The sequence below is a fragment of the Triplophysa rosa genome, linkage group LG17 (assembly GCF_024868665.1).
Source record: "Triplophysa rosa linkage group LG17, Trosa_1v2, whole genome shotgun sequence".
Taxonomy (NCBI): Eukaryota; Metazoa; Chordata; class Actinopteri; order Cypriniformes; family Nemacheilidae; genus Triplophysa; species Triplophysa rosa.
Window position 1 is genome coordinate 8,124,629 of NC_079906.1, and position 25,086 is coordinate 8,149,714.

The window sequence follows — 25,086 nt, forward strand, 5'->3', positions numbered from 1 at the left end:
AAATCAATTTGTTTCTTCACCTATTTGTGAAGTAAGTTAAAACACAGTGTTGTTCCCATTTGGGTACATCAAAACATTCAAGATCTTGAATAATCATTGTGGCTGAAAGAGTACAGCATGCACACACACACACACACACACACACACACACACACACACACAACACACCACACACACACACACACAAACACACACACACACACACACACGCACACACACACGCACACACACACACACACTTTTGCAGAGTTCTGCAAAAAAAAATGTGTGAACTCTTTTGGGCTCTACAGGAAGTACAAATGGCGGAACTTGGAGAGCTTGTGTTGTCGTCACAAGCACATTCAGCAGAAGTACTATGATACACTAGACGCAACAGTCTCTTGGAGTCGATTCGGAGACGTACAGTGAAATGGAGGAGGACATTCGAAAACGGGGTTTACTGTATTTACAGCAGCAGAGGTTTGGGAAGGTAGGACAGAACATGCTTTACTCGCCAAGTGGCTTCAGGTTATGTTAACTTCAAGATATGTTAAAATCATGTTTATTGTTTGAGAATTGTTTATCGGTAACTTGTCATAGCACACAAAAGGCAGTGCTATAACCAGAGGGTTAAAATCGATGGTCTCACTGTATTATGCAGACACTACATTACTTTAATAATCAGAAAGCAATGACATCCACGAAAACTTGTTTTATCATTGTGTAAACATGCGAAGACTGATGTGAAAGTCACAAAATGTACATTTGAAAAACACTACTACTGTGTTTTCTGTGGAGCACATTTCTGTGTACTACTTTGTCAAATTGCAGAACAAATCATATTGCAGACAGACAGCTAGAAGGATGGAGAGAAAAACAACAAAAACAAGAGCCAGGCATAAAAGTTGTAAATATGTATTACCCCACTTGGGAAAATATTGAATTGTTATCTGCCGTGTTTGCATGAACATCCAGAACTGAAGAATTATCAGTGAATGATATGGTGTATTTGTGTGCGTTTAATGTGCCTTTTATTGCAGTTCACTGGCAAATAATATTAAGAAAATAATAAATATGTCTTTGAGAGATGACTTGTGCATTGTACACTGGTGTTGAGCTTGTTAAGCCCTGCCTATACATTTCAATTAGCAGCTTTCACTTTGCTTAATTTGAGCCACATGTTTGTTGGCAAATACTGTATTTGTGGACCATTTACAATAGGAGAGAGATTCATGCATCATATTAACTCGCTCGCAGTGTCATGAACTATAAATGAGATCCAGATATGTTCATATTCTCATCTAAAACCTTTTTTTGCCTCATTTTGATTAATGCCACTGATAATATTGTCGCTACCGCTATGGGATTGCAGTAGAGCAGTTCTCAAACTTTTCATGTCAAGTACCACCTTTAATAAAATTAGTTCTTCCAAGGACCACCTAATGACCCCCATAGAAAATCATATGAATAAACACTTAAATTAGTAGTAGAGCTGTGAATCTTCCTCTTTACACCTAGTCCTCCAATTCTAATGTCGGCTATTATTAATACTGTATTACAAACACTTTTTTATTTACCAGGTGTTTTCAAACTACTGAACATGTTTTTTCAATGTTTTCCAAGTTAGTCAGCAGTAATAGTGGACACAAAACACTTTAATGAACTGTAAACAGGGCTCTGTAAATTACTCTTAAGGGGGATTTATTAACTTTGTGGGCACTTGCAGAAAGACTACAAAATTATATTAAAGACAAACAATGTGAAAAGAATATTTAACACAGAAGATAAATAAATATACGTATACTTAAACATCAAGAGAACAGCTGCACTGTAAAGCCAGTCAAGTTGAGTGTACTTAAACATTTTGAGGTAACCGATTACCTTAAAAAAGTTAAGTAATGTGTATTTGATATTTGAGTAAAGAGAACTTAAAATGTTCAGCTCATCCAGCATATTAAAGGGCATTGCACTAAATTCTAAGTAGACTGAACTTTAATAATTAGTAACATCAACTGCTCTGACAAACTGTGAAATGCAATAAGTTGACTTTACTTAAAAAATATGAGGAAACCGATTACTATTTACTATTTACTACGATTACTATTACCGATCAATATTTTTATAAGTAAAGTAGTGTTTTAATTTTAAGTTAGTTGAACTCAATAATAATTGTTGGCTGAACTTACTGATCAAATATAATTAAGTACTGCTGACTCAAAATCAGTACTTAAGTTAACTTATTATAATAGGTTTCACTTTACTAAAAAAATATTAGCAAGTGATTACCATTATGGTGATCAGCGTTTGCTTTAGTTGGGCTCTTGACTCTTGGCTTCTGTTAAGTTAACTTCTCTGTCAGTGCTTGTGTGTGTTGCGCATTGACGAGAAATAGATCTTTAAAAGGTCAGTTTGGAGTAGATTTCCTAATGTCAATTATTAATAAAGTACAGAAGCTGTTAAATGAGTTTGATCCTTTTCTTACTGATTAGAATGTTTCAGTTCATAAACGCACAAGGATTGTGTCAAAATTAAGAACGTTTTACTGACACACTTCATCAACACTCATCACACAAACCTCAACAATGGTGACAATCATCAAACAAATTCAGATAAACAACTGCAATGCATGCTGGGAATAATGAGTTTTGTACTTTGATGTTACCCAGCATGCATTGCAGCATGAAGTTTTATTTTGTTGATTGTCACCATTGTTTAGTCAGTGGTCTCAAACTCAATTTCTGGAGGGCCGCAGCTCTGCACAGTTTAGCTCCAACCAATTCCAACCCACACCTGTTTAGAGGTTTCTAGTAATCCTAAAGACCTTGATTAGATAAATCAGATGTGTTTGATTAGGGTTGGAGCTAAACTGTGCAGAGCTGCCGCCCTCCAGGAATTGAGTTTGAGACCACTGGTTTAGATTCATGATTATGATCTGATCATGTCTAATTTATTTATTAGTTAAAAGGTTTTTAAGCATATTTAATTTGTCTCTGAGGATATGTCATAACACTAATCTGTAATATAAATCAGTTTACAAAGTAATAACACAACACACTCTTTATCAGTGATTCTTAATGATCACCAATTGAAATCAGCTACCGGATTTCTTTGCATTTTAGCCCAAACAAACGTGTTTTAACACACTGTTTCAGCAGTTAAAGAGAAGCTAAGCAAATGTTCTACTAGTGAGTAGTCAAGAGCCCAACTAAAGCAAACACTGATCACCATAATGGTAGTCTGGTTAAATTGGAACCTTTTTAAAAAATATATTCAATGGTTGCTTGCTATCTGGGACACTTTAAAGTTTTAAGTAAACAGAACTATTTCAGTTTTGAGTACAGTTAACTCATTTTAATGAGTTGTACTGTTCAGGATTACAGTGTGTATATAACAAACAGAGACATACACTTTACTGCAGCAGCTCTTGTCAAAGTACGCTTCATTGATTTAACCTCGAGTAGATGCAGACGCATGTTGAATTAGCACTTTACAGCAATAACAACAGCTTTAAACAGCGGTTCAAGTGCAGAAATACATAAGAAACTTAATTTGCACGCTGCTCGTCGGAAGAGAGGGAGCGAGAGGGAGGGAGGGACTCACAAGCGTCCGTCTGCTCCCGCTCTGTGTTTGAGCTGCCCATCATGCGCCAGAGTTACATCGACCAATGATAAATAAACAATAATTCATACAACTATGAATGTTTGGTTACTGACATTCTTCCAAATATCTTCCTTTGTGTTTAGCAGAACAAAGAAATTTATACAAGTTTGGAAAAACCTGAGAGTGAGTAAATTATCATTTTTGGGTGAACTATCCCTTTAAATGGCCCATGTTCATGCTCTTTTAACCAATATTAACATCTCATTATCTCAATGAACATCTAATATGCTTTGTGAACATGATTTGAAACAGGATGGTGGAAATCAAAAGCCGAGAGCTGAAGTTAAACTACTTGTCTTCTTACTACAAATTTTAAAACCGTTGGTGTAAAATTCTAGAACAGACTGTGTAAAATGTGCCTTTATAACTGTGGGAACACACACTCTGAGTATTTTTGCCACTTCGCATATGCATTTTGACCACTTCCCATTTTAAGGTCAAAGAAAAGCTAACCATTTGACTGACAACACTGACCTTAAAACTTTACTTAGTTGTGCCATTTTCGTTCAGTAAACTATAACATCAATAACAATATTGCTGGAATTGACATGTTTTCCTCTCAACCTTTGTAACAGTCCAGCAAACTTCTTTCTCCCATTCATCTTGTTTGTCTCCGTTTCAGAAATGGCGAAAGGTCTGGTCCGTGCTGTACAGAGAAAGCTCGTGTTCCATCTCTCGTCTCGAGTTCTTCGAGTTTAAAGATGGAACTGGGAACACCATTGAAAGAGCCAACCGCAAGCAGGAAAACAAAAAGGTGAGGATGAACGCAACAAATAGGGCCGCTCAGATTTCCCCTGTGCTGTGAACATAAGAATTACGATCCGTACCTTGTCATTCCTTGATCTGTCACGGCACACCAACAATCACACTCGGCAGGGGGTCCGGCACAAACGGGAGGCTATGTGTGGGAAGATGTGCACAAACATTTTGCAGCAAGTGTTATTTAATTTCTTCCCACTGCAGCTATGAATTATAACTTTTTTGTATGCTTGAGAGAAAAACACCTCCCCAAGAAAAAGGAACAGGCATACGAAACATTATCACAGAAAATGCCACCTTCAGAAATAAATTTGTGCGGATGAGGATCAGTTCTGTAAAAAAACATGCTCAAATGTCAACCCACCCAAATGACAAATCTGGATAAGCTTGAAGTGTGTTTGAAGCAGATAGTACCTATGGTGGATGTTAATAAAACCGATTCACCTCATCAAAATGTTTGAACGCTTTATTACATAAACACAGAGTATCTGGGATGTTCAAGAAGTTTGAATTTAAGCATTTGATGGCTGATTGTTGACATACTCTCAATGCACATGAATTGCAGAACACCAAACATTTATGAAACAGTAATTCTTGAGTTTTATGTCATTGCAGGTGATAAAGTTAAACGACTGCATTCGAGTGTCAGATGCTGATGTGGAAGGCTGTCCACGGGACTGCGGACCGTTTTTGGTCGAGACGACAGAAAAGACGTTTGTTTTTGCTGTCGAGACAGCTGAACTGGAGGATTGGATGCAGAAACTGTGTGAAATCGCTTTTCCGGTAATTAACACTGAGGGAATGTTTCCATTTAATATACTGTGCAATGACTTTGAGGGAGGTCAATTCCTATTGGAAATGTTGTACACGTTGAGTTTGATGTCATGCAAGTTGTTTTTGGCATGGCTAACATGGATAGACAAACATAAACATCTTTGGATCTTATACAAAGTTTATGCAATATTTTTGAAATATGTTTATAATTTTTGGACAGTTTTTATGTGCTGTCTATTTTCCGTCCAACCAGAATGCTAAGGAAAATTGATAAAAATGAATAAAAATACATTTTAAGAGTAACTTATGAGCTTATTGGTCAACCTCTCTGTGAAAACCAGGCAAAAGTCTTAAAGGGACAGTTCACCCAAAAATGAAGATTCTGTCATGAATTACTCACTAGTTGTTCCAAATCTGTATAAATTTCTTTGTTTGGTTGAACACAGAGAAAGATATTTGGACGAATGCTTGTAACCAAACAGTTCTTGGACCCCATTGACTACCATAGTAGGAAAAATAACAATTGTAGTCAAAAGTGCACCGGAAATGTTTGCTTTCCTACATTCTTCAAAATATCTTCTGTTGTATTCGACAGAACAAAAAAATCATAAAGTAATTTTTCCTACCATGGAAGTCAATGGGGTCCAAGAACTGTTATCTTTCTCTGTGTTCAACCAAAAGAAGACATTTATACAGGTTTGGAACAATTCAAAGGTGAGTAAATTATGACAGCATTTTTATTTTTCGGGTGAACTCTCCCTTTAATGTAATTCTGAGATAACAAACATCAAAGTTTGATTTCAGTCATTAATTTTACTATGATTTCAATCATTGACATGGCATTACTCTGTTAATATGAAAGATATTAAGGTATATTTAGGTGTATTTTTACAGAATGTTCTTTACATTATGTAGGATGATTTTATGTAGAAACCTTGGTGACAAGATATATTTTACCTTTAAGGTTTTGACTTCAGCCCAAAATTTGCACGCTGAATTTTAAACCACAAATGTTTCTTTTTTGAACTGTTATGGCCTAACACGTCCTCTGACACATTGCAACAGTCTATAACGCTTATGTTCAAGTTTCCAGGCCATTTCGTAATCGCGGCAACATCATGTTTGTACTCTAAAACTTGCTTCTGTCCTTTGCCATAACTTTAAAGAGTACATTCCTCAATATTTTTAAGGGCTTATTTTGGTTTATGGAGTGTCCGACAACAAGTTTATGTACATACATGATGTAAAAATACTATTATTTCGTAATAATAAGCAGTTTTTATTACCTTACTTCTTGACTGACTCTCAAATGATTCGTTCCGCGATTCATCTGTGTAATCTCCGCCTTTCCGCCAGCGTAGTCTGATCTGATTGGTCAGATAGTGTAGTCTGCTGTGATTGGTCAGATGGTCTAGTCTGCTGTGATTGGTCAAACGCGTTCAGCATGTGTCGCAAATGGACCGCCTATCATTACTGCTGTATTACGGTTTGCAGGTGGTTGGATATTAACAGTGTATAGAGAGAGATGGCGTCGATTTTACCTTACCAGTTCGAGCCCGAGTCTGACGAATCATTCTTTAATCCTTATACAGATGCCAGTAAGAAAAAGGACTGTTTTAGACACTTCTCTTGTAACAGTTAGTTATCACGGCATACAGTGTACGGTGTTCGTATCTTCAGATGTTATTATAACTATAGTACACCACGCAGTTCTTGAAATAAAGACTTTGCGAGTTAATATGGTTGAACACTTACATTAGCGCAACGAGTTTATAGCTACCGTTAGGTAAACAAACAGTAACAACCCCAAAAATAACGGTAACGTTAGCTAAACACAGACATGAGATAACGTCACACAAATTTAATTTTAAGTAAAGACAAAAATAAAGAGTCACACTTACAGGTTGTGATTCGGTGGAGCTTACAGGTCCAAATAAAGTTGGTATTGCAACATCTTTTAAGGAAAGACGTTTAATGTATCCTGCAGTAAAGGCGCCAAGATTGATGAAGCAATCTTAGGTAAAATGACGCGCGCAAAGTAAAACATTCGGTTTATACTCCTTTGGTGTCGTTTGAAAAATAAATAGTAACCATTTTTTCCTCAGAAGTTCTTCCTTTGGTAGTGAAAATAAGACTGACTTAGTTTCACTACATAGAACACAGCTTCTCTTAGACATGATGCACACGTCACGAACGAGCTAGTACAGTGTTTGGGGAGGAGAGAGTTAAGTTTTCGCAGTCAGTAGGCGGGGATTATTTCTAGTGACGTAGGTACATTGTGGTTAAAGATTCGGACAGGTCATGACTTGTTCGAGTGATTCAGAGTCGATTACCTTTTTTATAAGCTAATAACTTTGTTATTCGTTCACCTTCGGATTTACAACTTGGCAGATTGCTTACATTCAAACACGGCAAAATTAAACACTTGAAATGTATTTTTTATGATCTCGAGGAATGTACTCTTTAAGGTAAGATATTTTCTGACATAGCTGTTATTTTTAACACACACTAAATAAGATAAACATAGCTCTTATTGTTAGGAGTTAGCCAGAAGTTGGTTTTGTTACACTTACAGCATACCCGTACTTGCTTTTTTATATACAGTATAAAAAAAATGTTGTGTTAACTTGATTTATTTAAGTTAATTGAACAAGCATCAAATATTATTTTGATCTACTTGATTGAAACATGTTAATTTAAAATGTAAACATTTAGTTAGGCCAAAGCATTACTGCTTTTGGTCCGTTTAACACAATGCAATTGTGTTTGAAAATAAAACCTAATACAATGGTTTTAAAACAAAATGAATTGTTTAAATAAAGTGAACAGTATCGTAAAATCATTTCTGAGTGCAGCTTGTCAACCTCATACTAAAATTTTTACTTACAGACATGAGGCAAAGGATTTGAATTACAGCGACTTGCCACCGTTTCTTGTCACATCAGCAGCCGTAAAATGTCTCTTGAGGCTGATCAGAAACCTGCAAGTATTTGTGCTTTGATGCTGTGACTCACTGTGTGTGAGCATTCTAATCCTGCTCTTGTTAATGTGAGTGCAGAGAAGAGCTTTTATTTCCAATGAGTTTTGTCAGAAATGTTACTGTATAGCATATGTATAGAAAAGCAGTCTGTGGGGAAGTGTGTGTTTCTATCTGATGGTTCTAATGGTGTTTTTTGCATTGTGGGTGACAGCAATAATTTAAATAAAGGAAAGAAACAAGTAACCTAAATGGATGCTAGAGATGTATATGTAACATCTCATCAGGCAGTCGCAACTGGCAGAACCTCGGTCTTGCTCAGCCCTGGCCATGAGTCAATGTAAATTCATTGTGACTTTACACGAGGTTGAAGAAGATCCAGTGAGTGACCCCACTGTTTTTGTGCGGTGCTTTGCGATCTGTATTGTCCGATTTACCTCTGCGGGCAAAGGAAAATGAATATTTATGTGACAGCAGAACACTCACGTGTAAGAAATACAGAGTTATTTTGGACTAGCTGTATTTCAACCTGTCGTAGAACACGCGTTTTATTCGGCTGTGTACTGAAAGGATGACAGTGAGCAGCTAATTGACAACAGGATGCATTTCCAAAAAAAAGCTTACTTGGAATTTCTTTCTTTTGAGAAGAACTTGGAGGATATTTTTAACTCCTTTAGCCTAACTGATAAAACCGGGACCAGTTTTAACATTTTAAACCTTATGAAACTACTGTTCCAGGTAAATCAGGACTGTTGCTCACCGTAGTAATACGGGGCCTTTGCAAATCCCTCAATTGTTATGATGACAATGCATTAAAGGGATAGTTCACACAAAAATGAAAATTCTGTCACCATTCAGGGGCGATTCACATTTCGTGTCTTTTGCGCTTGCAAATTTGTTATTATGAATGTAGACAAGCTGCAGGCGCATGCAAATTGGGTGCGATGTGGTCGTGACGTGCAAATGGTGCGGCACGCACATTTTTGTAGGCGCGTTAGCGCAGCATCGAGATGGAAATAGTTCAACTTTTCAGAGTGCCCGCATTTTTTGCGTGGTTTTAGATGCTAAGTTTGGATCGCCCCTTACTTATCCTCACTTTCTGGGGCACTTTAGACTACCATAGTAGTATTTTTCCTTACTATAATAGTCAAGAGTGTCTCAGAACTGTTTGGTTACAAATATTCTTCCAAATATCTTTCTTTGTGTTCAATAGAGCAATAAACTTTAGACACGTTTGGAACCACTTGAGAGTGAGTAAATGATGACAGAATTTTCATTTCTGGCAGAACTATTTAAAGAAACAGTTCATTGGAAAATAAAAAGTCACCCTCATGCCATCTGAAGTGAAAATGACTTCCTTTCTCTTTTCTTTCAAACTTTACATTTGTGGGAGAGAACTATTAATTTTAAATTATTTAATTTTAAAATATTAAATTTAAGTTTAAAAAAACTATAAACTATAAATTTGATGATTGTCACGTTGCATTCATGTAAAAATTGAAGGCAAGTAAATTCAAGTATGGCAGCACATCAAATCTCAATAGTTGTCTTGTCTTGACTAGTTTTCATATGTGTGCTTTATTAACTAACTTTTTAAACGTATTGTTCTGCTTCACAAGACATTTATTAACCTACCGGAGTCATATTGGTGACTTTTATGATGTATGGATGTGCTTTTGGAGGTTTTTGTCCCACCTGAGTTCTGGCATCACTTTGTTGTTGTAAGGCAAAAATGTCCAAAACAAAATCATCCAGATGCCCATTCTTGGTGTTTCAAGGTTGTTACCTCATGACTCAAACGTCAAAAGATCTCAACTCTAATTGTGATCTTTTATTGTAAGTAGATTTATTACCAGTTTTTCTGAAATCGGGGAAAAATTATGCATCCAAAATTGCATACAACAATCCAGGGTCTGTCATTTCTGACAGTGGTCTTGTTTTTTTTTTATATTGTCCATTTGTTCCTGTAAGAGTAAGTAAGTTTGAATTGTTAAGTCTTATTTATCTTATTTACAGATTCTGTTGTGTGTTGTGTTCATTTGAAAAAAGAAAATTTTATTGCAACCGGTGCCTTGATCTTACTGCAGGTGTAATTGTGAATGTTTTTGTGTCTTTACAAAACTGCAGTGTGTTTGTTATGATACAGATGAGCTGGTCAGAGAAGGGAGCAGTGAGAGGAAACAGTTTACAAGCTGAATCTGATGATGTCACGATGGCGGACAACACCCTTTACTGCAGCAGAGAAACCGGTAAGACACAAAATTGAAAATTCCATTGCAACAAATGTGAATACATCAGTCACAAAAGAAGCATGTGGAACTGACTGGTTGGTGTTTATCCTGTAAAAGGTCAAAGAGACTCTTTATAATACACACATAAAATAGAGCCAAAAAAAGAACATTCATTAACCGCTCAGTTACCGCTTATTTTACTTGCTTGACACTTGTGGTTCTGCTACTGCTGAGAATGTGGAACAAACTTCTTCATTTTGCTACTACGTAGTGGAAAATTGTGGCATATCTTTGTGTTCTTGTGGTGGAAAAGATGTCAGACAAGTGTCCACCAATCTGCATAAATGCGCAACATCCTGCTGTTCATCAAGATAATTCACTAATCGCTCTGACCTTCTTAACACCAATCTCTTATTTTATAAAAACACTTGCAGATATGTGAGATTTTAAAAGAGAAATTTGGGATCTTTTCAAAATTCAACGCTTCTTTTCGAGTAGCTTTTCGGTTAGGCGTGGGATGAATCAGCCGACTCAGGACGAATGACCTCAACGGTTACACCAACTCATTGCACTGCACAGTATTTTAGTGCGCAAACCTGCGCTTATTCACCAACCGTCCTGTTGTGGTTTAAAAAGACACTGCTACTTTCTATGTAGATCAGAATTATAGATTCACATTAGCATAGCATGAAGGTATGGGGTAAATTAAGTTCTTGTGATTTACATTTTCCTGTGATCATGGTAGCAGTGATTCATATAAATGATGATCAAATGATGGAGAGCAGTGTTATAGCTGGACATATGCATTGACAAGTGCATTCTTAGCATCTTAAAGAGCCAGATCGGGTTTTTGTAGAAAGAAACACGAAAAATTATAATGCCTATAAATTGGTAAAGACAAAGTTTTCAGCAGACACTGTGGCTAATGCACACATGACAGCTGAAAAATAATACATGGATAGGAATTGCACATATACTGTATATATATATATATATATGATGATATATTTATTGCTTATTGCTTTTATATGCATTTAATACATGTAGAACAGGATTAAAATGAAGTGCTCATTCTTACACCGTTTCTACACCGGATGCGACGCGACATGATGCACGGCTTGTTCTAATGGGATTATCGCCTTATGCCGCATCCAGTTTGGACAAAATTTAAAACTATAATGGGTTCTAATGCGTTTTATTGTCTTTTGTTGTGTCGCATCGCGCCGTGCCGTGCCCGATGTAGACAGGGTGTTATATTAAATTTCTTATCGGCATGTTTGTTTTCTGTGTTTCTAACCCATGATCTTTGCTGTGTGACTAGCGAACTGGCTCTTAAAGGGAATGGGAGATGAGACTCTGATTGGTGTACTGCACGTTTTGCCCAAAACACACCCATGACTCATTAAGAGAATCTGGACAACTCGTTTAGACCATGCGCCGGGCGCGCCAACCGTTTTCCTGTTGTTAAACTATGGCGTTATTATAATGACAAATGTCGCGAGCGCATTATTACAAGGCGAGAGCGCATTCTTGTCATACGAGCGCGCGAATCTCTCCGCTCGCACGCCGATTTCCTTTGCTCGTGCACAAAACTGGATGCGCGCTTTCAACTATACGCTGCTCTCTTGTGAATTTTCTCTCCTCTCGCTCAGTGAGCGTGTGCGCACTCAAAATGCGTTCCGTGCGTCCACGAATCCTTTGGTACTCTTGCTCTCGAGAGGTCCTCCTGTGTGTTCCAGGCATTATAGGCTGTCAAAAGTAGTCAACCAATCAGGGATAGGCTTCCACGTCGGGCCAATGAAAACGCGACCTCTTAACTACAGTAGGCCTAATTGTTAAAAATGCTTGATGAAAAGAGTTGTTTTTCGTGTTCTTTTCTACAAAAGTGTCATGTTAATGTGTAATTCTTGTAAAATAGTACATTGTAAATTGCTGAGTTTCATTCTTATAAAATCGTTTAATATATAAATCTTTTAATGAGTGGATTCTTGCGTGTGGGTAGGTGGGTGGATGGGGGGCACCATGAGGTCTTAATACGCCTCTGGATCCACCACGTTCTCAGGTAACAATTTTAATATATTTGATGCAACATTATTAATCAAATGTATATTATAAACGAACGGTAAGGGAGCGTTTGGTATATTGCATAGAAGTTCAGTTTTATGCCCTGAACTTCTGGAACACTGAATGCAGAACACTTACAGTGTCTGTCTGCAAACGCATTAAATGCATAACCAAATAGGTATAGAATATTATATGATTTTCCAAATGCTCCAGTGCTATTATTGTTTTGATATGTACCGTTACTTGTAGTAAATATTATTTTAGAATAAAGCTAACTTAAGACACCAATCTAAATTGTTCGGTAATCAATATAGTACTATTTTAACAATACTATGTTTAGTGTAGGACATGCATGAGGACCACATGAACTTGAGGGTGTTGACCTGTTTTGTCTGAATAACATGGTAGTTAAACTGACGTTTATATGTAGCCTACAAAGCATCCTAATGCCCCGTTCATTTCTAATACACATTTGACTAATAATGTTGCATCAAATATATTAATATTGTTACCTGAGAACGTGGTGGATCCATCTAGCTTCGTTGAAAACGTCGAGTCACTTTCAACCAATAAGATGCCATGTAAAAGGTCGCGTTTTCATTGGCCCGCCGTGGAAGCCTATCCCTGATTGGTTGACTACTTTTGACAGCCTATAATGCCTGGAACACGCAGGAGGACCTCTCGAGAGCAAGAGTACCAAAGGATTCGTGGACGCACGGCACTCATTCTGAGTGCCCACACGCTCACTGAGCGAGAGGAGAGAAAATTCATAAGAGAGCAGCGTATAATTGAAAGCGCGCGTCCAGTTTTGTGCACGAGCAAAGGAAATCGGCGTGCGAGCGGAGAGATTCGCGCGCTCGTATGACAAGAATGCGCTCTCGCCTTGTAATAATGCGCTCGCGACATTTGTCATTATAATAATGCCATATTAAACTAGCAAAAGTGGATTCGGACACGCCCTGAGTGCACCTGCGCGGTGAGCTTTAGACCATGCACTTAGATCGTGAAATAGGGCCCTAATACTTTTGTGATATAAATGCATCTTTCTATCTCTAATGACTATAGATGGTTTCGTCGGACACGTGCCTGGCCCAAAGTTAATTTGTGGTCTGTGTTTGGTTATAATATAACAATTTATTTGATATTTAATTTACAGTATAACCGATAAACCGATTATATTTTCTAAGAGGAGGTTGGGAAAGTTTCTCAGATTAACTTTATACTTAGTCAGTGGTCACCGCCTACTGACATTCTGTTAGCAAACCTGATGCCACAGGAAATCCTTCACCTCAGCTGATAAAGCCATAGTATTGCTTTTCTAACACAGTAAGGCTAGCGATATTGTTCCAATGGGACTGAGAATTGGTGTACAGATCACTGAATCTGAAGAAAGCATCATACTGTGAACATTCAATAATCCAGATGATGATACACTGCAATCTATGCGCAGTTTTACATGTTAAAACACTAAAAATATCATCATATCACACACCAATGGGCATCTGTGGAGAGGGTAATGCAATTTTTTGGAGAGTTTGCTCATTTGCTTCAGATGTTTTTTGAAACGTATGAATTAGAAGACTGATTCTGATATTTGTGCACAATAATAATAAGGTGACATTTTCCCAATGATGGGCTCTTTAACAGATGCACACTGTAAAAAATGATTGAGTCATGGTAGATTTCATGAAATGAATTGAGTAAACTTTACTCTATTATTTTTTAACCATATTTGAGTTAAAATTGTGGAAAAAATCTCAGAATTGTAAATGCACAAATTATTGAGTGAATTCAACTTAATTTTATTATGTTCAACCCACTTAAACTTGTATAAACAATCTTTACTTAATTATTTTGTGTTGGGACTACATTAATTATTTTTGTTAATGTCACTAACTGAGCAGTGGATTTGGAGTTCCCAGCATGCTTTGTATGCGACAGCAGTAGGAGAGTAATTTTTGTAAAAAAGGGTGTTATTTTATGTGCTTTACAATAAAATGAAAGAGAAAGAAAGAAAGTTTATCATGTGACGTGCTTTATTAGTTTAGGTAATTTTACTTGATTTATTCATGGAATATTGCATTAAAAATAATCTTTAAAAATACTTAAAGGGAACCCAGCGTATAGAGAGATGTATGGCTTAATAAGTTGTAATAGCCTTACACTACTAGCATTTGTCGTTAGAAACACATCAAATACTTTCAATTCTTTAAAAAAATGTAATACTCATTTTAACCTAAGGAGGCCGCCATGTTCTTTTTCGATGACGTAAAATGGTTGCAGGCACAGCTAGGCAGCCAAATTAAACACAGACACACTAATCAGTTCTTCAGTAAATATAAGGTGCTGCAGGTAAAAAAATAATAATATATATATATATATAAACAATGCTAAAATACTAAAGAAAGAAAATAAAGACGCTATTTGGTGTATTTTCATACATTTTCATTTTGTTGGTCAGAAACAATACAAACATACATATAAATAAGCAAAATCATTTCGAATTTAATATATACACGATGTTTTTAGCATTAATAAGATGCATTTTATCCAAATTTTGACTTTTTGATGTTGATTTCATCAGCCTAACGTTATTGTCTTCTCTCTCTCTCTGTCATTAGTTAACGGGGCTAATATTCACGTGTGCTCTAATACAGAATAAATAACCAAACTGCAAGCATCATTGTGATCATTGTGTTTATCAGTATATTCTCATAATGTATAATGTATACGATAATGGTGGATGATAGTCTTAACTGTCTTAAAAACGGTCATTTAAAGCTATGATTTAATGCATGTTTACTAGACGCTTACTGAACGCATTCTTCTATCATGGCAGGCAGGCTGGCTTGTGTCAAGAGGACATACCGCCACCTACTGTCCCTGTGTATTTATATATATATGATCTTATGTTTGACGTATCATATTTTACTGTTATATATGGAAAAAGTGTGTGCTTCGCTGTAGCGAAAGAGAACAGGGGCATGTTCATGCTCAAACCGGTGCGCAACGTTTTGCAACGACACGTTTAAACAGTTTGCAACGGTGTGCAACAGGGTTTGAGATACGTTTTCTCTTGTTTGGTGGGTGTATCAAGAATGTCGGCCCAATCAGCAGCAACATGTATATAACCCACGCGGTATTAAAGAGACAGCTCGCACAATGGGTTCAAGTCAAGTCGTTTAAATGTGTCCGCTGCAGCTCGGTATACGCAACAACTGAAGATATTAGAAGACATGTATTTTGCAGTATTAAAAGCATATTTATACCGATTTCATCAGGCTCCGAAAATTATTCAAAAAGAACTCAAAGAATGGCCTTCTCAGCTGCCATAGTTAAACTCTTGCGTCATCACAACAGGGCGTCTAATCGCACCACAGTTTCCGTTTAAAACACGCTTTGCAACATTTTGTAGGGGCTGAACGCAGCCCTGGTTTAGGTTGCAACCATTTGACGTCACGGATTTTGACGCAAAAAAGGCGGCCTCCAAGTAATTTTTTTAACAATTTTTCAATTTTAAGTTTATGAATACTGTGACATTTACACCGTTTTTTAATTTCAAATTTATAAAGTCAATGCCATTGTTAATATAGTAAGCCATATAGGGATGCTCATATTGACAGTTTAACCGTTAACTGATCGTTAAAATTTTGACCGGTTAATACTATCAGTTAAACGATTTAAAAGGTATGTTTATTTTAAGTTTAATAATATTAATAATATAACAATAAAAATAATTTAATAATACGTTTTTAAATGACTATTAAATCGTACATGTTTTTAGTTTTCTGTATGGTGAAAGAAAAACATGCTAAGCATTAACTCACGGAGCGTGCAGACGTGCGACTAGGTGTAAATGCCCTCCGAAACGTTTTCGAGACCGATTAAAATCCGATCACGCAAATCACTTGACGAAACAGGACACGTGTAATTCATCTGATTGTTGAGGCCACCTTTGTCAGGGCTTTACTCCTCCAAACGGAGTGCCACTGGCAGCCTTGCCCAAGTTCTTTGTTTTAAATGTAGACACGGGACAATCGCACTCACAATGTGCTGTGACATTCTCTGTCTTCCCGGCGTGTCTACGGCTCAGCAAAGCTAATAGCGGAGCTACTGCAAGGGAATTTCGGTGCTAGCCATCAATTTATCCTTTACATAAACTCAAGGATGCCGGCTGCCCGTGCGCTTTGGAGAAGAAAACGGCGCGACCGGTGGTTTCACTGCCTTCTTTTAGACGTGACGTAAAAATACGAATGTGAAATATGAATAAGTAAAAAATAATGTTTGTATTGCGGGTGGTATAGGAGATCGCATTTATATATGTTTAGCTAAGATTGGCTGGTGGAAAGCAAATGTGACGCGCTTCCCCTGATGTAATCGTTATGCTGCTGTTTGCATGATAAAATAAATCTGTGAAAAAAAATGTTTGTATATTTAAAGAGTACATTCCTCAATATTTTTAAGGGCTTATTTTGGTTTATGGAGTGTCCGACAACAAGTTTATGTACATACATGATGTAAAAATACTATTATTTCGTAATAATAAGCAGTTTTTATTACCTTACTTCTTGACTGACTCTCAAATGATTCGTTCCGCGATTCANTCTGTGTAATCTCCGCCTTTCCGCCAGCGTAGTCTGATCTGATTGGTCAGATAGTGTAGTCTGCTGTGATGGTCAGATGGTCTAGTCTGCTGTGATTGGTCAAATGGTCTAGTCTGCTGTGATTGGTCAAACGCGTTCAGCATGTGTCGCAAATGGACCGCCTATCATTACTGCTGTATTACGGTTTGCAGGTGGTTGGATATTAACAGTGTATAGAGAGAGATGGCGTCGATTTTACCTTACCAGTTCGAGCCCGAGTCTGACGAATCATTCTTTAATCCTTATACAGATGCCAGTAAGAAAAAGGACTGTTTTAGACACTTCTCTTGTAACAGTTAGTTATCACGGCATACAGTGTACGGTGTTCGTATCTTCAGATGTTATTATAACTATAGTACACCACGCAGTTCTTGAAATAAAGACTTTGCGAGTTAATATGGTTGAACACTTACATTAGCGCAACGAGTTTATAGCTAACGTTAGGTAAACAAACAGTAACAACCCCAAAAATAACGGTAACGTTAGCTAAACACAGACATGAGATAACGTCACACAAATTTAATTTTAAGTAAAGACAAAAATAAAGAGTCACACTTACAGGTTGTGATTCGGTGGAGCTTACAGGTCCAAATAAAGTTGGTATTGCAACATCTTTTAAGGAAAGACGTTTAATGTATCCTGCAGTAAAGGCGCCAAGATTGGTGAAGCAATCTTCGGTAAAATGACGCGCGCAAAGTAAAACGTTCGGTTTATACTCCTTTGGTGTCGTTTGAAAAATAAATAGTAACCATTTTTCCTCAGAAGTTCTTCCTTTGGTAGTGAAAATAAGACTGACTTAGTTTCACTACATAGAACACAGCTTCTCTTAGACATGATGCACACGTCACGAACGAGCTAGTACAGTGTTTGGGGAGGAGAGAGTTAAGTTTTCGCAGTCAGTAGGCGGGGATTTTTCTAGTGACGTAGGTACATTGTGGTTAAAGATTCGGACAGGTCATGGCTTGTTCGCGTGATTCAGAGTCGATTACCTTTTTTATAAGCTAATAACTTTGTTATTCGTTCACCTTCGGATTTACAACTTGGCAGATTGCTTACATTCAAACACGGCAAAATTAAACACTTCATGAAATGTATTTTTTATGATCTCGAGGAATGTACTCTTTAACGTGTCACAGACCCTCGTCAACTGTAGCTGTGTCTCATTTCGAAGTCTGCGTCCTCCGGATGTCACATGCGAAGGCGTATGCGGCAGACAAACGCGACCTCCGGAGGACGCAGCCTTCGAAATGAGACACAGCATGTATTTTTTTAATTCCAGTTTATTATTAGAATCTTATCGGTTAACGGTTAATGTTCGGATAACGAGTGTCGGTTCTCGGTTAGGGAAATTAACCGAAATGATCATCCCTAAGCCATACCTCTCTCTATACCCAAGGTTCCTTTTAAAAATATTTTGTGTAATATTGTTACCATATTTTTTTGTAAATATCACGTATAATTTTTTTACAATGTACCCAGTAAGCACCATACATGGCAAAGCACTGTATGTGTGAGGCATTACTACTGTTTCATATAAAAAATAGATACTATAATTTGTAATATATACAATTGTAATACATTAGAAATATGCAGAATAGACACACTGGACTCCACAGTATATTTAAGCTAAATTAGTTATTTGCTCAAAATGCACCCTTACGGTTTGAAGAAAGAATTCTTTACTTCCTGCAGACAACACACACCTGGAGGGGAGAACGATAGAGTGTGAGAAAATGTTATGCAAATGAGGTCATGTGGAAAGTAAGGTGGTAAAGAAATGGAAGGTGGGGGGGGCAGAACCACAGTTGCTGTAATTTGGTGCATTGCCAATGTGTTTTGAATCCGAGTCGACATGAATCTAAATTTTGCTCACTAACAGGATGTAAATGTGGAAATGCACAGAGACTCTTGTTACAGTTCACACTAGTCTATATATTTTGTGGCTTCTCTGTTGTTGTGCTGAAGGAAGGAACTGTGTCATTCTTTCATTTGTGGAGTATTCGCCTCTGTTTTAACAGCTGCAAACAGAAGCCGGCATTGTCTTTGCGAAGGCACACTTCCTCGAAGAAGTTTTACTGCGGCTGGAATAGCCACATGCTTCAAACGGAAAAGATACCTCCAAACCACATGGCTGTTTCTTTCTCTGTCTCGCTCCCATTTTTGGTATTGTGGTGGTGCCTAAAACAATGGCATAACGAATGCATGCAGAATAGAGACAGTCTTGTGCACTTGACCAAACTGTGATGGCTTTCCTGGGATATTTCACGAATTATTGAAGTATAAGCTCTCCTTTAAATATGCATATATAAGTATTGGTTTTAATTACATACTATGGATAATTTCAAGGGTATTTTTAACTACAGATATACAATTCTTTGTTGCGTTGACTGCGATGAACATTTTCTGGGTCACACTTTTTTATCAGAAGTTTTCTGTATATTACGTAACAAGTCTGGGATTTTTAATTTTGTAACTTTTTAAAGCTCCACATTAGCATTAAATGTGTGCAAAGTCATACCCCACACGATTAGTTTTATTAGGTTATTTTTTGGTTCGAATAGCATTAGAAAAGGTGAAGCACCTTAGGACATTTATGGAATTTGAACAGTCATGTCTCTTGCAGAAAATCTGCATGGCAAGCCCGCCAACATACGAACCCACTGAAAACCAACCAAATCTTGCTGAGCCACAGAGTTCACTCTGCACAGCCGCTACGAATGAGGTTTTGACCTTTCTACACAGAGAACAACTAATGAGATGCTTTCTTTCAGCCGTGTGCGCGCAACCGTGTGCACTTGTGGGAAATACCAATTATAATGTGCACAACTTCACTTAAATTGAAACAACAACAACACTTATACAGCTTTCGAACAATTTGAGGGTCAGTAAATGATGACAGAATTTTCATTTTTGGGTGAATTTATCCTTGAATTATTACAGTTAGTAGCATGTTTTCATTTTTGTTCTTGAGTGACATTATTGATTGTTACAGTACCAATGATGTGCTTTATAATAAAAATGTTGATGTTTGTTAATTTTCTTCTCTTTTAAATAACAATGATAGATGGCACAAGAGGACATCTAAGCCCACAAGTGTACAGAATGCACTATTCTTTTTTCATCTGAGAACATTTCAGTCCTTGTGTTAATCTGGTTGATAGTTGTCTATTTGTTCTTTTCAAACATTGTTAATCTAAAGCTTTTACTCTCTGTTGTCTTCAGCTATGAAAGACTTCAAGGTAACAGTGAGACGCACAGAGGCTTCTGAGAGATGTGGACTGAAAGGTTCACTGTTGTTGCGGACAGATCTTGATAGCCTTCTTCTGAAAGACCCTAAAACTGGAGAGGTTTTGTATTCCTGGCCCTACAGATTCCTCCGGAGGTTCGGACGTGACAAGGTACGACGATCTTGTGATCTGCAACCATTGATTTAATCCCTTATACAGTGTCCCAGTTCTATGATTTCTACTGTCGCTGCAAAAAATCTGTTAAAAAGTTTATAAAATATTTGTTATAATTTATGCAACACATTCTAATGTATATTAGTTTATATATATATATATATATATATTACTTTCAGTAACTTTGTAAATAACTTTCAGGAATTGTTTTCATTGCAAAATATAAAGTGGCATCTGTTTTACTGTAAATGTAATGCACATTCTTGTAAATAATATAATATCCATGAAAATATAAGTAATTCATGCTTCTTATTAAAAAAACATGCATTTTACAGTATTTTTAAAGTAAAATTACACAATTTATATAATGGACAGTCAACCAGTTAATTTTTTTATTGCTACTTTTTAATGAAATTTTGTATTTCAAAATTCATAAATGAATTTAGTATTCTTTTACTACTAATTACATTGTCATTAACTCTTGCACAAACAGGCAACATTCTCCTTCGAAGCTGGCCGAAGATGTGACTCAGGGGAGGGTAACTTTGAGTTCGACACAAAGCAGGGAAACTCTATTTTTCAATCCGTGGAGGCTGCCATCAATGTGCACAGAGCCACTTTACCTCAAAAGCAGGTGTCGGGTGCAGAGCGAGAGCCTGTGCCCTCTGTTCCTTGCTTGAAAGCTACCGTGGACGACTCCAGCGTCTACAGTATGGTGTCCGAACATCAAGTCAGGGAGATGCCCAAACAACAACAAAACCCCCAGCCCTCAAAACTTGAAGCCCCATCAGAAAAACTTCTAACTGGTGTTAAGAGTCTGAACCTGGACTCCAGACCTCCACCACGTAAAAGCCAGGTCAAGAACTTTAGAAGTTGCCCCTTGGTCAACACCGAAGAGGAGACTTATTCCCGCGCCATGGCGCCAGCTCTGGATCGGGGCAGTCCCGGGGAGAGGAGAGAACCGAAGGACAGACGTTCCACATGCTCCAACCCTGAGGATTCTGACTACTCTTTGCCCTTTGACAGCATTTCCAAAAACGTCATGGCGGACATTTTGGCAGCATCTAACCCGCCACCAACTTTAGTAGAGCCAGGTTCTGAAAACGAAAAAAAAAAAGTTCCAGAAAACACAGAACCGCTGTACGACAGTATAGATGAAACTGCCATTAGAACCCGTTACACGCATAAAAGCCATTCTCGCCCGACCTCTTACAAAAGAGTGGAGCACATCTATGATGAACCTGAGGGTTGTGCTATGACCCCAGGTGGTCATCCGTCACTCTATGATGAACCAGAGGAGGTCAAAGGTCATGCCTGGAAGATGCTGGGTACGGTAATGGATCCAAGCGGTCACGAGTATCCGTACAACGCTAGTGTGGATGACTATGCCGTTCCCAAACCTCCAAGGAGGGCCTTGCTGCCAGAGCAGGACAATGAGGAGGAGGACAGTTCACCGTATGATAATATCATGGTGAAAGTAATACAAAAGAATAACTAAAGACTGCTTTAGAACCATTCTGTTATGATAACTGAGGAGAAATATGAGAGAGTGAGTGAATGCAAATATTTAATCAGATAATGAGAAGAATGGACAATACTGCTTTACTGTTCTCCAACAGCTGTGACCTGAGGCTGAACTGAAATTCATATGGGCCCATACTATTATCTCACAATATCCGTTCATTACATATCCGTTTTCAAATAAAAAACGGAAAATGGAAAAACTTTACACAAACTTAACACAAAATAAAAAAGGAAAAACGTTTTTTAAAAAAGTAGAAATATTAACTTTTTCTATATTTTGTTTAAACTGGGAAAATTAAATAATGAATATATGAAATAATGAATAATACCTGTTTTTTTTCAACCTAGAGCTACAGTACGTTTTTTGCAAACAGTTGCAAATGTCACCAACAGGCGGAGCAAAGACGTTGCAAAGCAGCTACAGTCATTCAGCTCTGTACATGACCGCAGTAAATACACAGATTGTGTATATAGCCTATGTATAGGCTATGGTAATGTATAGAGCTTGCGCTTTGCCAGACTTACGTTTATTACTCGCGGGAATAGTACGTTATTTTCGCACAAGGCAAATTTCTCGCCCGAGTTTTTATTCTTTCAACGTGCCTGTCTGTGTGTTGTGCATGAGGGTGTGTTCGGTGAGTCTGTGTTGTGAGCGTATGTGCTTGCTTCTGTGCTTGTGCGTTGTGTCTGTGTCACTTTGCTCTTCATTTTTTACTTTCTTTCTTTCTTTCTATACATGTTATGGATTGCTTGTAGGTATCATGTTTCACGTACAGCTGCTTTGTGAAAACTGTAAAAAAGTTGGGTTGAGTTCACCCGCTATTTGCTTAAGAATGATTTTTGTCCCACGCAGCACATGCACATGCAGTCCTCAGATCAGGCTGTACTTGTGATCTGTTAGAAGGATGTCGGGAGTTGGCTATTTTATAGGCAACGAAAATTTAATCCATCTCCGCAAGAATTCGGGGAGAGCCGCAGTAATGCAGACCTCTAGTAGACAGTCTATTATGCACACCACCCTTAATACAAACCCGTTAAGTTTGCATCAGACGCATTTATACTGTAAAATATTAGTGATCAAGGCTATAAAAATAAGGCTTACATTTCTGAAACTGGCCTTAGATGAGTCATATTAGACTCAAATAGATTATTCAGAGTTTTTGCCTATTAGCCTAACCTTTCCTAATGAACATAATATGTGCGCCTCCTTGCTTTGCAGCGTCTTTGCTCCCCCGGTTGGTGACATTTGCAACTGTTTGCAAAAAAACTTACTGTAGCTCATGGTTGAAAAAACACGCATTGTTCATTATTTCATACGTTCATTATTTAATTTTCCCATTTTAAACAAAATATTGAAATATGAATAAGTAAAAAATAATGTTTATATTGTGGGTGGTATAGGAGATCGCATTTATATATGTTTAGCTAAGACTGGCTGGTGGAAAGCAAATGTGACGTGCTTCCCGAGGCGTTATCTCTACATTCGCTGGACATCCGTGCCATCTGAAAGGGTGTCTAATTGTCAACAAGCTTCAGACTGTCACCACAACACGTAAACATGTTACTTTATTAAATAAAAACTCCAAGCTTTGGATTGAGGTAGGCATGCTATTTTTATTTGATGAAAAAACTTTCTGACGGATATAAACTTTTCCGGTTCTTCTGTGTTTTCGTTTTGTCATATTTTGTTCATTAATTCATTTTTTTCTTGCCTGTTTATTTTATGCTTTGGATTTATATATTATTTTAGTTTTTCTCCATTGTCCAAAACGCTGCAGGTTCGTGAAAATGTGATAATATGTGAATGCAGGTGCTGTTGTTGATGTAATCATTATGCTGCTGTTTGCATGTTAAAATAAATCTGTGAAAAAAATGTTTGTATATTTAATGTGTCACAGACCCTCGTCAACTGTAGCTGTGTTCTCATTTCGAAGTCTGCGTCCTCCGGATGTCACATGCGAAGGCGTATGCGGCGGACAAACGCGACCTCCGGAGGACGCAGCCTTCGAAATGAGACACAGCATGTATTTTTTTAATTCCAGTTTATTATTAGAATCTTATCGGTTAACAGTTAATGTTCGGATAACGAGTGTCGGTTCTCGGTTAGGGAAATTAACCGAAATGATCATCCCTAAGCCATACCTCTCTCTATACCCAAGGTTCCTTTTAAAAATATTTTGTGTAATATTGTTACCATATTTTTTTGTAAATATCACGTATAATTTTTTTACAATGTACCCAGTAAGCACCATACATGGCAAAGCACTGTATGTGTGAGGCATTACTACTGTTTCATATAAAAAATAGATACTATAATTTGTAATATATACAATTGTAATACATTAGAAATATGCAGAATAGACACACTGGACTCCACAGTATATTTAAGCTAAATTAGTTATTTGCTCAAAATGCACCCTTACGGTTTGAAGAAAGAATTCTTTACTTCCTGCAGACAACACACACCTGGAGGGGAGAACGATAGAGTGTGAGAAAATGTTATGCAAATGAGGTCATGTGGAAAGTAAGGTGGTAAAGAAATGGAAGGTGGGGGGGGCAGAACCACAGTTGCTGTAATTTGGTGCATTGCCAATGTGTTTTGAATCCGAGTCGACATGAATCTAAATTTTGCTCGCTAACAGGATGTAAATGTGGAAATGCACAGAGACTCTTGTTACAGTTCACACTAGTCTATATATTTTGTGGCTTCTCTGTTGTTGTGCTGAAGGAAGGAACTGTGTCATTCTTTCATTTGTGGAGTATTCGCCTCTGTTTTAACAGCTGCAAACAGAAGCCGGCATTGTCTTTGCGAAGGCACACTTCCTCGAAGAAGTTTTACTGCGGCTGGAATAGCCACATGCTTCAAACGGAAAAGATACCTCCAAACCACATGGCTGTTTCTTTCTCTGTCTCGCTCCCATTTTTGGTATTGTGGTGGTGCCTAAAACAATGGCATAACGAATGCATGCAGAATAGAGACAGTCTTGTGCACTTGACCAAACTGTGATGGCTTTCCTGGGATATTTCACGAATTATTGAAGTATAAGCTCTCCTTTAAATATGCATATATAAGT

At 37.4% G+C, this 25,086-nt stretch overlaps 1 protein-coding gene across 1 annotated transcript; it reads left to right on the top strand.

Moving 5' to 3' along the window:
• The first annotated feature begins 355 nt into the window (after positions 1-355).
• Positions 356-23,298, top strand: dok2 (docking protein 2). The gene is made up of 6 exons (XM_057355790.1): positions 356-469; positions 4,262-4,393; positions 5,014-5,181; positions 10,296-10,398; positions 20,310-20,485; positions 20,982-23,298. Exons 1-6 carry the CDS (start codon positions 410-412, stop codon positions 21,984-21,986), a joined length of 1,644 nt encoding a protein of 547 aa, XP_057211773.1. The 5' UTR covers positions 356-409; the 3' UTR covers positions 21,987-23,298.
• Positions 23,299-25,086: the final 1,788 nt, after the last annotated feature.